Source organism: Molossus molossus, unplaced genomic scaffold (assembly GCF_014108415.1).
Source record: "Molossus molossus isolate mMolMol1 unplaced genomic scaffold, mMolMol1.p scaffold_m16_p_24, whole genome shotgun sequence".
Taxonomy (NCBI): Eukaryota; Metazoa; Chordata; class Mammalia; order Chiroptera; family Molossidae; genus Molossus; species Molossus molossus.
This window is the reverse complement of record NW_023425360.1, coordinates 11,065,210-11,077,841: the sequence shown is the minus strand read 5'-3', so window position 1 is coordinate 11,077,841 and position 12,632 is coordinate 11,065,210. Positions and strand designations below refer to the sequence as shown.

At 38.4% G+C, this 12,632-nt stretch overlaps 1 protein-coding gene across 2 annotated transcripts in view; it reads right to left on the bottom strand.

The window, feature by feature from the left end:
* The window catches only part of LRRC28 (leucine rich repeat containing 28), a 77,941-nt gene that overhangs the window by 58,123 nt on the left and 7,186 nt on the right, over positions 1-12,632 (bottom strand). For both annotated transcript variants that reach the window (XM_036277924.1, XM_036277925.1), the window contains exons 3-5: positions 9,795-9,835; positions 5,329-5,366; positions 4,466-4,603 (exon numbers count right to left, since the gene is read on the bottom strand). In XM_036277924.1, the coding sequence (XP_036133817.1) occupies positions 4,466-4,603; positions 5,329-5,366; positions 9,795-9,835 (217 nt within the window). The remainder of the gene's footprint in view (positions 1-4,465; positions 4,604-5,328; positions 5,367-9,794; positions 9,836-12,632) is intronic.

Genomic DNA, 12,632 nt, shown 5'->3' with positions numbered 1-12,632 from the left:
CGGTCCACGTCAGGAAGATTTTTTAAACATGTACCAAGCACCTTCTTCAGCCCACGGTGCATGACATCTGCTGGAGCTCCCTCCACGCGATCACTCAGACATCCACTCCAGCGCTCTCTGACCAGTGCTCCCGGGACAGTCTCTAGCCCTGTGCCTGGCCCTCTGCCGGCTGCTCTGTTTATGTGTGTGTGTACACAGGCCAGAAGAACCAGGGAATTCATACCCACCCTCCCACCGGTAAGCAACTCTCAAGCCACAATTTTGGGGAGTTGGTGTTCAAGTGCTTTTGTTCTCTCAGCACTTGCGTGGGATGATTCTGAGGGATGTATTTTAGACCAGATTGAACTCTGGCTGCCCGCAGTGGTGGCTGGTATGGAATGTCAGAGCATGCTACCCCAAAGTACGCCAAGCTGGCACATTGGTTACTTTGAGTTAAAAGCACTGAAAAACAGCTGACACAGAAAGGGCACTCTGACCTTCCTTTTTCTTTCTGAAAGCAGGAGATAAAAGTCGATGCAAAAGGTACACTCCCTGTACCCGGAGACATTCTTATTACCAGAGATGGGGACTCAGAGCCAAGGGAAATCTGTACAAACAAACCTTGTTAACCTGACCTTATCTTCCTGGTCACTTTTCCATAATTAACTGCCCTTTTGTCTTGCCAAGTTTTCACAATTTACTACTCTCTGTCCAATCTAGTATATAAGCATTGGGCTCCAATTGTGTCTTTGGGACTTTACTTTTCTTATGAAGGCTCTGTGCTCATGTAAAAATTACTAAATAAAATTTGTATATTTTTCTCCTGTTAACTTGCCTCATGTCAACATTCTTAGGCAGAGGAGAAATGTTACCTCCCCTGCACTGACTTAATAACATACTCTTTATAGTCTGTCTTCACCTTCCTACATCCCATCACTACTCACACCAGTGTTCTCTGCACCTTTCACAAAACTACTTGCACTCAGGAATAAAATAAAAGAGGCATCTACTAGAAAGGGTGCAAAGTATATCGTAAAAAGGAAAAAAACAACAAATGACAGAACGAACCAATTAGACACAATACTGATCATGCTATTGCGAACTCTGGACTTCCTACTATGCATAAGAGCTTTTGCAATTTTAAAGCGTTAAGAGTTAAGTAAATAGGAGAGTTCAATATCAAATCAATCCTACACTCCAGACAGGCTGTGTGAAGCCTTTGGGGCAGTTTGTTCTATGGCGCTCTGTTGGTGGCAATTCATAGAAGCATCTAGAGCTCGCTCATGCACAAAGCGTAGAGGCCTGAAGAACAGACCAGTGATTGGGATAGCAAAGAAAACCTAGAAAGTCTCTGCCTCCATCTTTCTCTCTTTTTCTGTTCCCCACTCTACATGGCCACTACCAGCACCTCATAAGACCACAAAGTAGTGTGCAGCATCCCAGAGAGACAGACTGATTTTCTTTTTCTTCCTCCTCTGTTCTCTATTGCTCTCTTTTTCTCTCCTCCAGCAGTCTCTTCAACCCCCACCCACCCACCCACACACAAAAATGATCCTGCTTGGGCAAGGCACCTGTGCCAGGACAAATCAAATGTGAGGTAAAAGCAATGTCACATGGTAGAAAAATGGCACTACTCTTCAATCCAATAGAGTGAGGGAAAGGAACCTTTCCAGAGAGTGGATATTGGCAAACAACCCAATACAGTCAACCATATGAGTCACAGATCTGTTTAAGAAACCGAGGAAAACATGGGACATTCTTCGCAGCAATATGCGCATATGACAAACATCAAAATGTATAAAATTGAGAGCGTTCATGAAACCCCATTCTTGGATCCTAATTTTAGTTTATTTATTTATTTTGGTTACAGATGTTTCTCCTTTCCCCCCCATGGACACCCTTCTCCCAATCCCCCCCTCCCCCCCCAGCATGATTGTCTATGTCCTTGTTTACGCATACATGAGTATAAGTTCTGTGGTTTATTAGATCCTAATTTTAAAACTTTCTATATCCACTAGATATTTCAAATGTTTCAAACTTTTCACGTGTGCTCTAAAATTTTTCAAATTTTACATACTGATTGATCTTATGTTCAAAGGGTAGTCAACCACAACAACTACACATAGTCAAATGTTATGTCTTCCGAGGAAATATAACACATGAATAGTCTACACGTAATAGCATGGACTAGGTGGACAGTGTCTTTCATCAGCAGATGGAGACAACATGGCATCCTTCACATTTTTTTTTACTGTAATTAAACTACATTTCCATAGTATGTGCCCAAACATGATCAAACATTTGCGGGGGTGTACCTAGCCCCTCACCCATTCAAATTATAACACCGAAATTATCTCATAAAGAGATATATTAAGTGATTCAAATAGTAAGACCTAGTCCATCACTATTCGTGATGGCCTAGAAAGAAAAAATATTTATATATGGCTCAATTGAACATTTCTCTTCTAAACACACTGCTACTACTACATATAAGTTTGCTTAAAACAAGCACAGACAACAGAAATGAGCTAAGGAAATGAAATGAGAAATAAATGCCTGAAATCTATTAAGCAACATGTGAGATATAAATAACAAATTATATGAAAGTGGTCAGAAAACCTATGCCCTTGACTGGTGACTAGGAAGCAGTCAATATTATCAGCTGTACGTCCTTAACCTCTGAGGGTATATAATGGAAGGAAATGGTCACATTCTGCCACATGTCTTACGCTACAGGAAAGGAGAATAATAGAATACAAAGAACAATGGTTTAACGGAGACTCATATTCTCATGTTATTGAAACATACATAAAAAGGGCTTGCAGATGCAGTGTGTTATGTCCATCCATGCATTTTGATTCTACAGTATATCTTTATAAGGTCCATATAGGAAAATATAAAAATTTAAAGTATTGTTTTAATAATACATTTTCTAGGTAATATCCAAAAGAGAGTCTAATTTCCTGAATATGTGAATATATAAACTTGACAAAGCTAGGATGATGAAACACCACTGAGCCTAATTACATACAACAAAGTCTAAAGGAAAGACTATATTCCTGCACCATACTGAAAATTCTTATATTAACTGTAGTTAGAGAAAGAAAGACATTATATGAGGTTAAAAATTATTTTTTAAACGGAGTGACTGCTATACCACTACCATTTTTTGTAAACAATATTGAACCTAGATGTGAAGGCCAGCACATAAAGTCTAAAATTTAACAAGTTATCGTATGTTCATAAAGAAATTTCTATACTTGAAAAACTTTGGAGAAAGTATTATTTTAAATCATACAGAAATAGCATAGACTTTTTCATTCATGGATTTAACATGAGTACTTTTTAACATTCTCATGGGACCATGAAGTTCCATGACAGGTGGTAATTTATAATCATGGTCACAGATTTCACTTGGATACACTAAAAGTCTGGTTGGCGTTCCTGGAAGAGTTATTAAATAGAAATAATAACAGCCAAGCTGTCTTTTTCTCTGCTCTTTCTTTTTTTTTTTATCCTCACCCGAGGACATTTTTCCATTTTTTGTTCAGGTAGAGTGGGAGGGAGAGAGAGGAAGAGAGAGAGAGAGAGAAACATCGATGTGAAAGGGACACATCGAGTGGCTGCCACCCACACAACTGACCAGGGCCGGGGACAAACTGCAACCGAGGTACGCGCCCTTAGCGGGAACCGAACCCGGGTCTCTCAGGACCGCAGGCCGACGCTCTAACCGCTGAGCCAAACCGGCCAGGGCTCTCTGCTCTTTCTTGAATGCAGAGTAACTTTCATGTAATACCTGAAAATTTAAAAAAAATTTTAAATCATATATACCTTTTTTTAAAATATGGGAAATGCCATATGACAACAGAATTTGCAAATGTGTGGATTCACAAAGGAGGGCCTCAGGATGTCCCTCATGAGAAAGGCCAAGGGATGAGCGGTACCCAGGAGAATGCCACATTTGGGTCCTATCTATAGGTGCATCACAGTCTAATAGAATGTTCAGTAGGAAAAACTGACAATTAATCCTAGGATCAGACTCGAATTGTGCTACTAAATCCTAGCATGGTTTCTTATTAAATCAAAGTTAAGATACGCCCACTATCTCAGTAGAGAATGAGAAAAAACTCTGTATGCATCTGCCTTTTCAATACTAAAATGATTACATCATGCAAAGTTCATCTAAATTCTCTGATGTGGAATTCAGAACTGAAGTATCTCTTTGCACAAGTATTTCACCAGGACAGTGATCTGAAGACCAATGCTCAACTGTAGTAACTGTAGCTCAAAAAACCTAAATGTCACCTTATGGTACACCAGAAAAGACTCTTTGTCACATTTCCCCCACATTTCTTATTTCACATTCAAACAAACGGGCAAATACTTATAAATATATCCAAAGCCCACTGCCTAGACACACAGCGAGAACCAGGAGTGAAAACAGATCTGTGAGAGACAAGAGACCGTGTGTACAGACTATGATTACCTGGAGGTAGGAATTGCAGTTGGTTATTAGCTAATCGAAGATGACGTAAAGCTCTCAGACGACCAATTTCTGGGCAAACAATTTCTAAGGCATTGTCACTAAGATCCAAACACTGGAGTTTTACAAGAGACCCAATGGCTTTAAAGAGAAAAGAAGGGCAAAGGCAAAATTAATTTGACCCAAGTGTTATACAATACCTTTAATGCAAGTACTCCAAGTTAAAATATTTTAATACTTAATATCACCATCTCGGTTGCTCACAGAATAATAAAAACATACATAAAATTAAATTTTATGGAAATGATAAGACCTCTACCTCTATATAAAATATAATAACTTACGAAAGAGCACAAATAAAAAATTCTAAAACAATGTAAAGTATTACTCGAATAAATAAATATTCATAAAACAATATATAAGGTCATTTTTAATGTAACCAAAATTCGTAACTGGATTTACTAAATTTAGAACTTATCATTTTATTATTTACCTGGCACAATATATCTAATAATAATTTATCTAGTCATTATAACTATTTTGGACTTTTTATTTAATCATGATTCTTAACTGGATTTACTAACTGGGGGGGGGGGGGCAAATCACTGAAACAAATAAATTATAATTAAAATTCACTAATACACCAACCAAAATAGGTTTAAAGAGACCATCTGGGCCTGGGGAGGGTGTGGGAGCAGGGTGGAGGGGGTCAGTGAGGGGAAAAGGAGAACATTTGTAATACTGTCAACAATAAAGATAAAAATTTTTTTTAAAGGGGGGAGAGAGAGACTATCTGCTCTACTACTACAAAAGAAAGCTTAAACTATAGTGTTTCCTAACTAAAAATTGGAAATGCACTTACTTACCTTCTGGAACCACAACTATGTTATTTGAATGAAGGTACCTGAAGAAAGATCAGAGAAACAACCCTGTTACCATTCAGTATTTCTGCCACAGAATGGGTTTGTAAAATGCTCACTTAGAAATTTATCACATATAAAGAGACCAAACCTTCTTTCACACCTACTCTAAGTACATAACACAAAGTATATGGTCATCACAGATAACCAGTAATACTTAAAAAATAATATGTTACAATTGTAAATATTAAAACTATTGATTCAGTTGCTCTTTATTTTTAATTTTTATTTTTTGAAAATATATTTTTATTGATTTTTTTAGAGAGAGAGGAAGGAAGAGAGAGAGAGAAAGATCGATGTGAAAGAGAAACACTGATGGCTGTCTCCTGCACGCCCCCCACTGGGGATTTGGCCCACAACCTGGGCATGTGCCCTGACCAGGAATCAAACTGGGACCTCTAGGTGCATGGGTCAACACTTAGTCCACTGAGCCACACAGACTGGGCTAGTTGCTATTTTAAAATAAAAGATACACAATAGAAAAACTATGAGGTGATTTTTCAACTTCATAAAACAAATGACTACTTTCTCTACTTCATTTCAAATTATTCAAGTTTTCAGAGATACAGTTACTGTACAAAGAAGAATCAGCAATTATTGTGTATAATAAAATGCAACTTTTAGTTTCTAAAGCATAACTTCACAAAATAATCAAACCAAAGACATTTCCAGCCAGCAAGCATGCTTACTGAGAACCAAGAATTCTGGAGAGATTAAATACTCATCATTCATAGTATCTGTAGAAATACTCAACTGTCAAGGTACAGAATTTATTTCACAGCAAAAGGAATTTCATAAACAAGAATCAAATTCTTTTCTTAAATAGAAAAAAAGTTCACGAGGGCTGACAAGTCCAGGCAAAACTACTTCTCCCACCGCGGTATCTTTAGCACACCCTGGTGGAGATTTCATGCCATCAGCAGCAGCCAATGAACTATTCAGAGCAAAACATTAACGACCACTGGAGACCATATAGTAATGATTTTAAAAATCAATTTATATCACTGATTTTGAGACAAGAAAACTAGATTTTAATAAACTTTATTTTCAAACCTATCATTTTATTTATTATATCCCATAAACCAATCTTTATAAAATCTTTTTAAATAGAATTTTGAAATATTCTATATTTTTTAAGTCTAATATCAAATGTTAAAATATCAGTGACACAGAATAAGAAAGACATAAAATTAATAAATTTGAGAAGATTATTCTATGCTGTATTAAATCAATTTTGAAGTAGATATTAATTAACCTGCTGGGTCTAAACACAATTTAAACAATTACACCATTCCATGATAAATTTTATTTCTTGTTTGGTGTACATAAAATGATATTACATTTTAAAATAAATATTCTTTAAACATTAATTTTAGTTAGAAATACCTAACTTATCAGGTGAATCTAACAATTCTTTGTGCCAAAGCACTAAATGTTCTTTAAAAAAAGAAAACAGGCCCAGAATGGAGTCACTTGTGCTGAGACTCAAAACCTAATGTAACTGCACTTTCAGCTTCTCCGGGGAATATAATCTTAACCAGTCAGTCTGGAATTTCCTGGTCAGCACTAGGGAGGTAACCTGCCTGACAGACCCCTGCCGCCCACCAGGGGAAGGTGACCTTGCCTGAAAAACTACATTCTTTGCTCAATAACTTCCTTGTCCCATCCTCTTTCTGCCTCTAAAAGACTCCTTTTCTACAGGTTTTCTCCTGTCTGCTAGATGGGATATTGCCTGATCAATGAATTTTTTTATAATAAAGACCATTTGTCCTTTAAATTTACTCCATTGAATTTTGTTTTTTACCAATAAGTAGGTGTGCATACACACACAGATACACACATGTACATTTGTTACACAAAAGACAGAGTGCCTAGACAGCAAAATAAAACTGATTTTCAAAATGCCGCAAAACATGTGCTTCAGCTCAAGTTCTACCTATAAAAAAGAACCTTAAAATGTCCAACTCAAAATGTGACCTAAGCATTCACTGTTATGATTGAAACCAAAAAGCATATTCTAGCACAGTAAATGTGTCGACATTATAATGAAGATGTAGCATACAGTAGTACAGGATGTTCCCAATCCTGTCTACATATTAGAATCACAAGTGGTCTTCAAAACATTGATGCACAACACCATCCTGTACCAAATGAAACACCATCTCAACTCCTCAAGTTATTCTGATATGCAGCTGGTTAAGAATCATTGCTGTTAGACTGGATCAAAGAGCAGGCTCTGCAGACAGACCGCCTGTATCTTTACAGCCTTGTGACCAGAGGAAAATTACTTAGCCTCTCGCCTTCTTAATCTATAGAAGCAGAAGGTAATAGCACTAATTATAACATAGGGATGTTGTTAAGAATTAAATAAATCAATACAGGCAAAGCTCTCAGAACAGAGTTCAATGAATGCTGTTTTTTTTATTGTTATAATTAGTATTGTTATCATGAGTCATTTGTAATCATAAGCTTAGTAATTTAAGTCATTTCTCTTTCCTTAACTTTTTAAATTCCAGAGTAGTTGAAGTATTGGTGTTTCAATGGAATGAACTGTTCATTGTGTTCTTCTACCCTCATAATGCAGGAACTTTCATTTATTGCTGGTGGGAATACAAGTAGTGCAGCCAAACTTTGGAAAACAGTTTGGCAGTTTTTTTAAATAAAAATTAAATACAGACATTACTTAATAATAATATGCCAATGTCAGTTTCTTTGTTTTGACAAACGTACGATGAAACTGGAAGATGTTAACAATGGGAGAAACTGCTTGGGAGGTATACTGGAACTCTCTGGACTATCTTGACAACATTTTTATAAATATAAAATTGTTCCAAAAAAGAACAGTTGTTGAGTTTTCTTAAAAATTAAACGAGTAAGACTTTCACTTCCAGCCATGATGGAATAATAGGGACCAGATTTGCCCAACTGCTGCTATAAGCAACAAGAAAACTAGGTAGAATCTATAAAACAATTACTTTCAAATATTGAAACAGGCAACCGGGACTATGTTCCCTGAAAGAAAGGAAGCAAGTGGGCTATGAGCCACGCACTCTCCCTAGCTTTCTGCCTGGAGCAAACTGTGGACTGTGGAACAGGAAGGATCCAAAACACAGTAAGGAAGTCTCACTGAAGTACGGAGACACATATCAGAGTTCAGGGAAGCTGAGGCAGCTGGGAGTTGTGGGGAAGAGTTCTGGAGACAGGGTACGAACAATAAAAAAAAAAAACAACCCTCTAAAAATTTAAATAAGAGATTGTTTGATCTTAGCTGAATTCAAAATGTACTTTAGCCAAAAGGCAACTGAAAAGCTATTAGGTAAATGATCCATAGAGTTCACAGAGGGCTAGAAGGCATTCAAGTTCTGAGCAAAGTGTACCAAGTCCTTAATGATCAGTTGGGGTACCCCAAAGAGGACCCTTCTAGCCTAGATCCTTAGTTAATAGGGTTAAACTACCCCTAGAGTAGCAGTTATTCAGGATCTGTGCAAACAAAGTGTCAAGTCAAGTCATAAAAGGATGAAACTTAACTGCTAGGACAAAGTGCAACAAAAAAAAAAAAAAAGGAAAACAACAGTCTAGACACTCAATAATGTAAACTTTATAAGGTCCAGAATCCAGTCAAAAAGTGATAGACATGCCAAGAATCAGGAAAATGTGATCAATAATCAGGATAAAAACAAGTCAACAAAAACAGACAGAAATAATGGAATTGGCAAGCAAGGACATATTCAGGTATTTAAAGGAAAATATGGACATTGTGAGAGAAATGATAAGGTGCAAGGAACCAAAAAGAACTTCTACAGATCAAAAACACAACACAGAGAAAACGTCACTGTATGGGATAAACAGCAGATTGGACACTGAAAAAAGAAACTATTACTGACCCTGAAGACGGAGAAATACAATTTGTCCAAACTAAAGCACACAGAGATACTTAAAGTTGATGCAGTAAAAAACAAAGTGCTGAGCTCCATTTGGCATCACAAAGTTAATCAGCAAAAGTACTAAAGCACACAAAGCATGGAGGATGCAAGCAAGGAGACTTTTACGCTACATTTTATACATTTTATGCTACATTTTATACATTTTATCAAGTATCACATGGAGTAGCAGTAATAATAATAAGTGTTGCCAATTACATGGACTATCCAGAATGATTCTGTGACAAAGATGCACCCAGAAAAATTGTACTTTTCCACCATCTTCACTCCCTTGAAGCGAGATATTGAAAACACAAATTTAAATGGTTAGAATACTTTAAAAGACTTTTGGGTTTAGCAGAACCACAGGTCTACCATGATCATGATACTAAAAAATAATAAATTAATACATTAAAATTATATTTCCTATTATTTCAAATAACATTATTTTCATTCATGTTTTTATTTATGAAATTGAATAAACACACTCACAGTTCCACCAGGTTTGGAAGCTTCTGAGCAAGGTTTTCTGGCTGAAAATTAAAAACTGAGAGTTAAATTTTATTTTTGAAAAATGTATAAACATCTCTAAAGAGGTTTAGCACAAACTAGTATCTTTTTGAGGGCTGTAAATTTTGAGAAAATGATGTGAAAATAATAAATCAGCAGCTCTGGATTTATGCTTATATAGACCATACAATTTAAATTGACGAATCTGAACACTTCAAATCAATGTCCCCTGGAGAAACCAGAAACCTTGTATTCCATGGGCACGGAAGAAATAAAAGTATTCTTAGCAGACACAGACAGAGGGAATAACGCCACGTGACGCCAGGGCCAGAGATGGGCATGACTCAGCTGCATGGCCCCGGCACACCGCTGGCCACCCCAGAAGCCTGCAGGAAGGGCAGATTCTCCTTGGGAGCCCTGAGAAGAAACCAGTCTCTGCCCACACCCTGAACTGGAACTCTGGCCTCCAGAACACTTCTGCTGTTCTGAGCCACCCAGCGTGTGCGATTTGTTATAGCAGCCCTAGGAAACTAACCCCCACCAAAAAAAAAATCCCCAAACTGTGCTCTTCAGAAGAAAATAGGGTAATCCCCAGGGGCCAGAAACCAAGACCCAACTATGCTTAGAATAAATAAGAGTAAGCTGGAGCTCAGGTGGTCCAAGAGAGTGTCACGTTGAGTCACAGGTCCTAAATTTGGAGTAGCAGTATGGTATGGCAGGAATTAGAAACAGCCTGTTGGGAGGAGAGGAAGGGAGTTGGGTCCAGGTCCCTTATAGAGTCAGAACCCTGGAAAGAGAAGAATCACAGATAAATTCCGCTCAGAGATTGAAGCAGGTCTCTCTCTGCTGGAGCCCCTGAGTAGGAGGAAAAGGCTCCCGTAAATAATTGAAGCCAGCCTATATTCATACACACACACACACACACACACACACACACACACATACGTGCGCGCACGCACACAGTTCAACTTTATAGGAACTTAAAGATGTGAGTCATTAAGACTGAAGGAGCACACAGAGTCAAGAGTAATTTTTTTTTCATTCTGCCTTCAGACATACTGTAGAGTAAGCTAGTTACCAACAACAAAGAATCTCGGGAATGACTTTTTTTTTTTCCCTCACCCGAGGACATTTGTCCATTTTTTGTTCAGATAGAGTGGGAAGGGGGGAGAAAGAGAGAAAGAAAAACATCGATGTGAAAGGGACACATCGAGTGGCTGCCACCCGCACAACCAACCAGGGCCGGGGACAAACTGCAACCGAGGCACGCGCCCTTAGCAGGAGCCGAACCTGGGTCTCTCTGGACCGTAGGTCCACGCTCTAACCGCTAAGCCAAACTGGCCAGGGCTCGGGAATGATTTTTTGGAAGAGATTACTTCTGATCTAAGTCCTAAAAGACAAATATAAATTATCAGAGGTTGCCTTGGAGAAAGGAGGACAGTCTGGTTAGATTTCTAGGCACAAGAAGCAATACATGAAAAGGAGAGAGGGAGGGAAGGAGGGAAGAAGGGAGGAAGGGAGGGGGAGGGAAGGAGGGAAGAAGGGAGGAAGGGAGGGGGAGGGAAGGAGGGAAGAAGGGAGGGAGGGAGGAAGAGGAAGGGAGAGAGGGGGAGGGGTGGGGGAGAGAGAGAGAGAGAGGAAATTGCAAATACAATCTATTCTGCTATAACTCCCTAACAGTACTACTAAAGAAATCTTTTATTTTCAAAAAATCTTTTATAAAAACAATTTTGTCAATAGAAAACAGAGTTAGAAATTAGAACGTTTTATATTTTTAAGAGAGTAATTTTTTCTACAGAAACGTATTAATGCGGCCCAGTAGGTGTGGCTCAGTGGAATGAGCAGCTTCCCATGCACTGAAAGATCTGGGTTAAATTCTGAGTCAGGGCACATGCCGGGGTTGTGCGCTCGATCCCCAGTAGGGGGCGTGCAGGAGGCAGCCAATCAGTGTTTATCTCTCACATGGATGTTTCTCTCTCTCTCTCCCTTCCTCTCTTTGAAAAGTCAATGAAAACATATTTAAAAAAGAAAAGAGCTTAGTGCCCTGGCCAATTTGGCTCAGCGGTTAGAGCATCGGCCTGCAGACCAATGAGTCGCGGGTTGAATTCCGGTCAGGGGCATGTACCTTGGTTTGTCCCCAGCCCTGATTAGGTTGTGGGGGAGGCAAGCAGTTGATGTGGCTCTATCACATTGACGTTTTCTCTGTCACTCTCTCCCTCCCTCCCAATCTATCTGATAATAAGTAGAAAAGCATCCTCAGATGAGCAATAAAAACAAAACAAAACAAAACAAAAAGAAACTTGGTAATGGTGATTGTCATGTACTTTTGTATCATTTGAATTTTTTTTAATCCTCACCTGAGGATATTTTTTCCATTTATCTTTAGATAGAGTGGAGGGGAGGGGAGGGAGGGAAAGAGAGAGAGAGAGAAACATCAATGTGAGAGAGAGACATCGACTGGTTGCCTCCCCCACTACCCCTACCAGGGCTGGAGACAAACTGCAGCCAAGGTACATGCCCTCAGCCAGAACCGAACCTGATACTCTTTGATCCGAGGACCAATGCTCTAACCACTAAGCCAAGCCAGCCAGGGCATCATTTGAATTTTTAACAGTGAGCATGTATGTCCTTTATAATTGAAAAAAATAAAAAATTAAAAATTAAAAAATGTAGTACATGCGGTATATAAATTGCTACATAATTGAGCAATCAATCATATTATATGCAATTTGGATTCTAAACATTGAATAAGAGAAATGTCATTAGTTTGGTAGGTCTGGACCATTGGGTATTGAGGATGTATAATGATTTTGCAGAGAG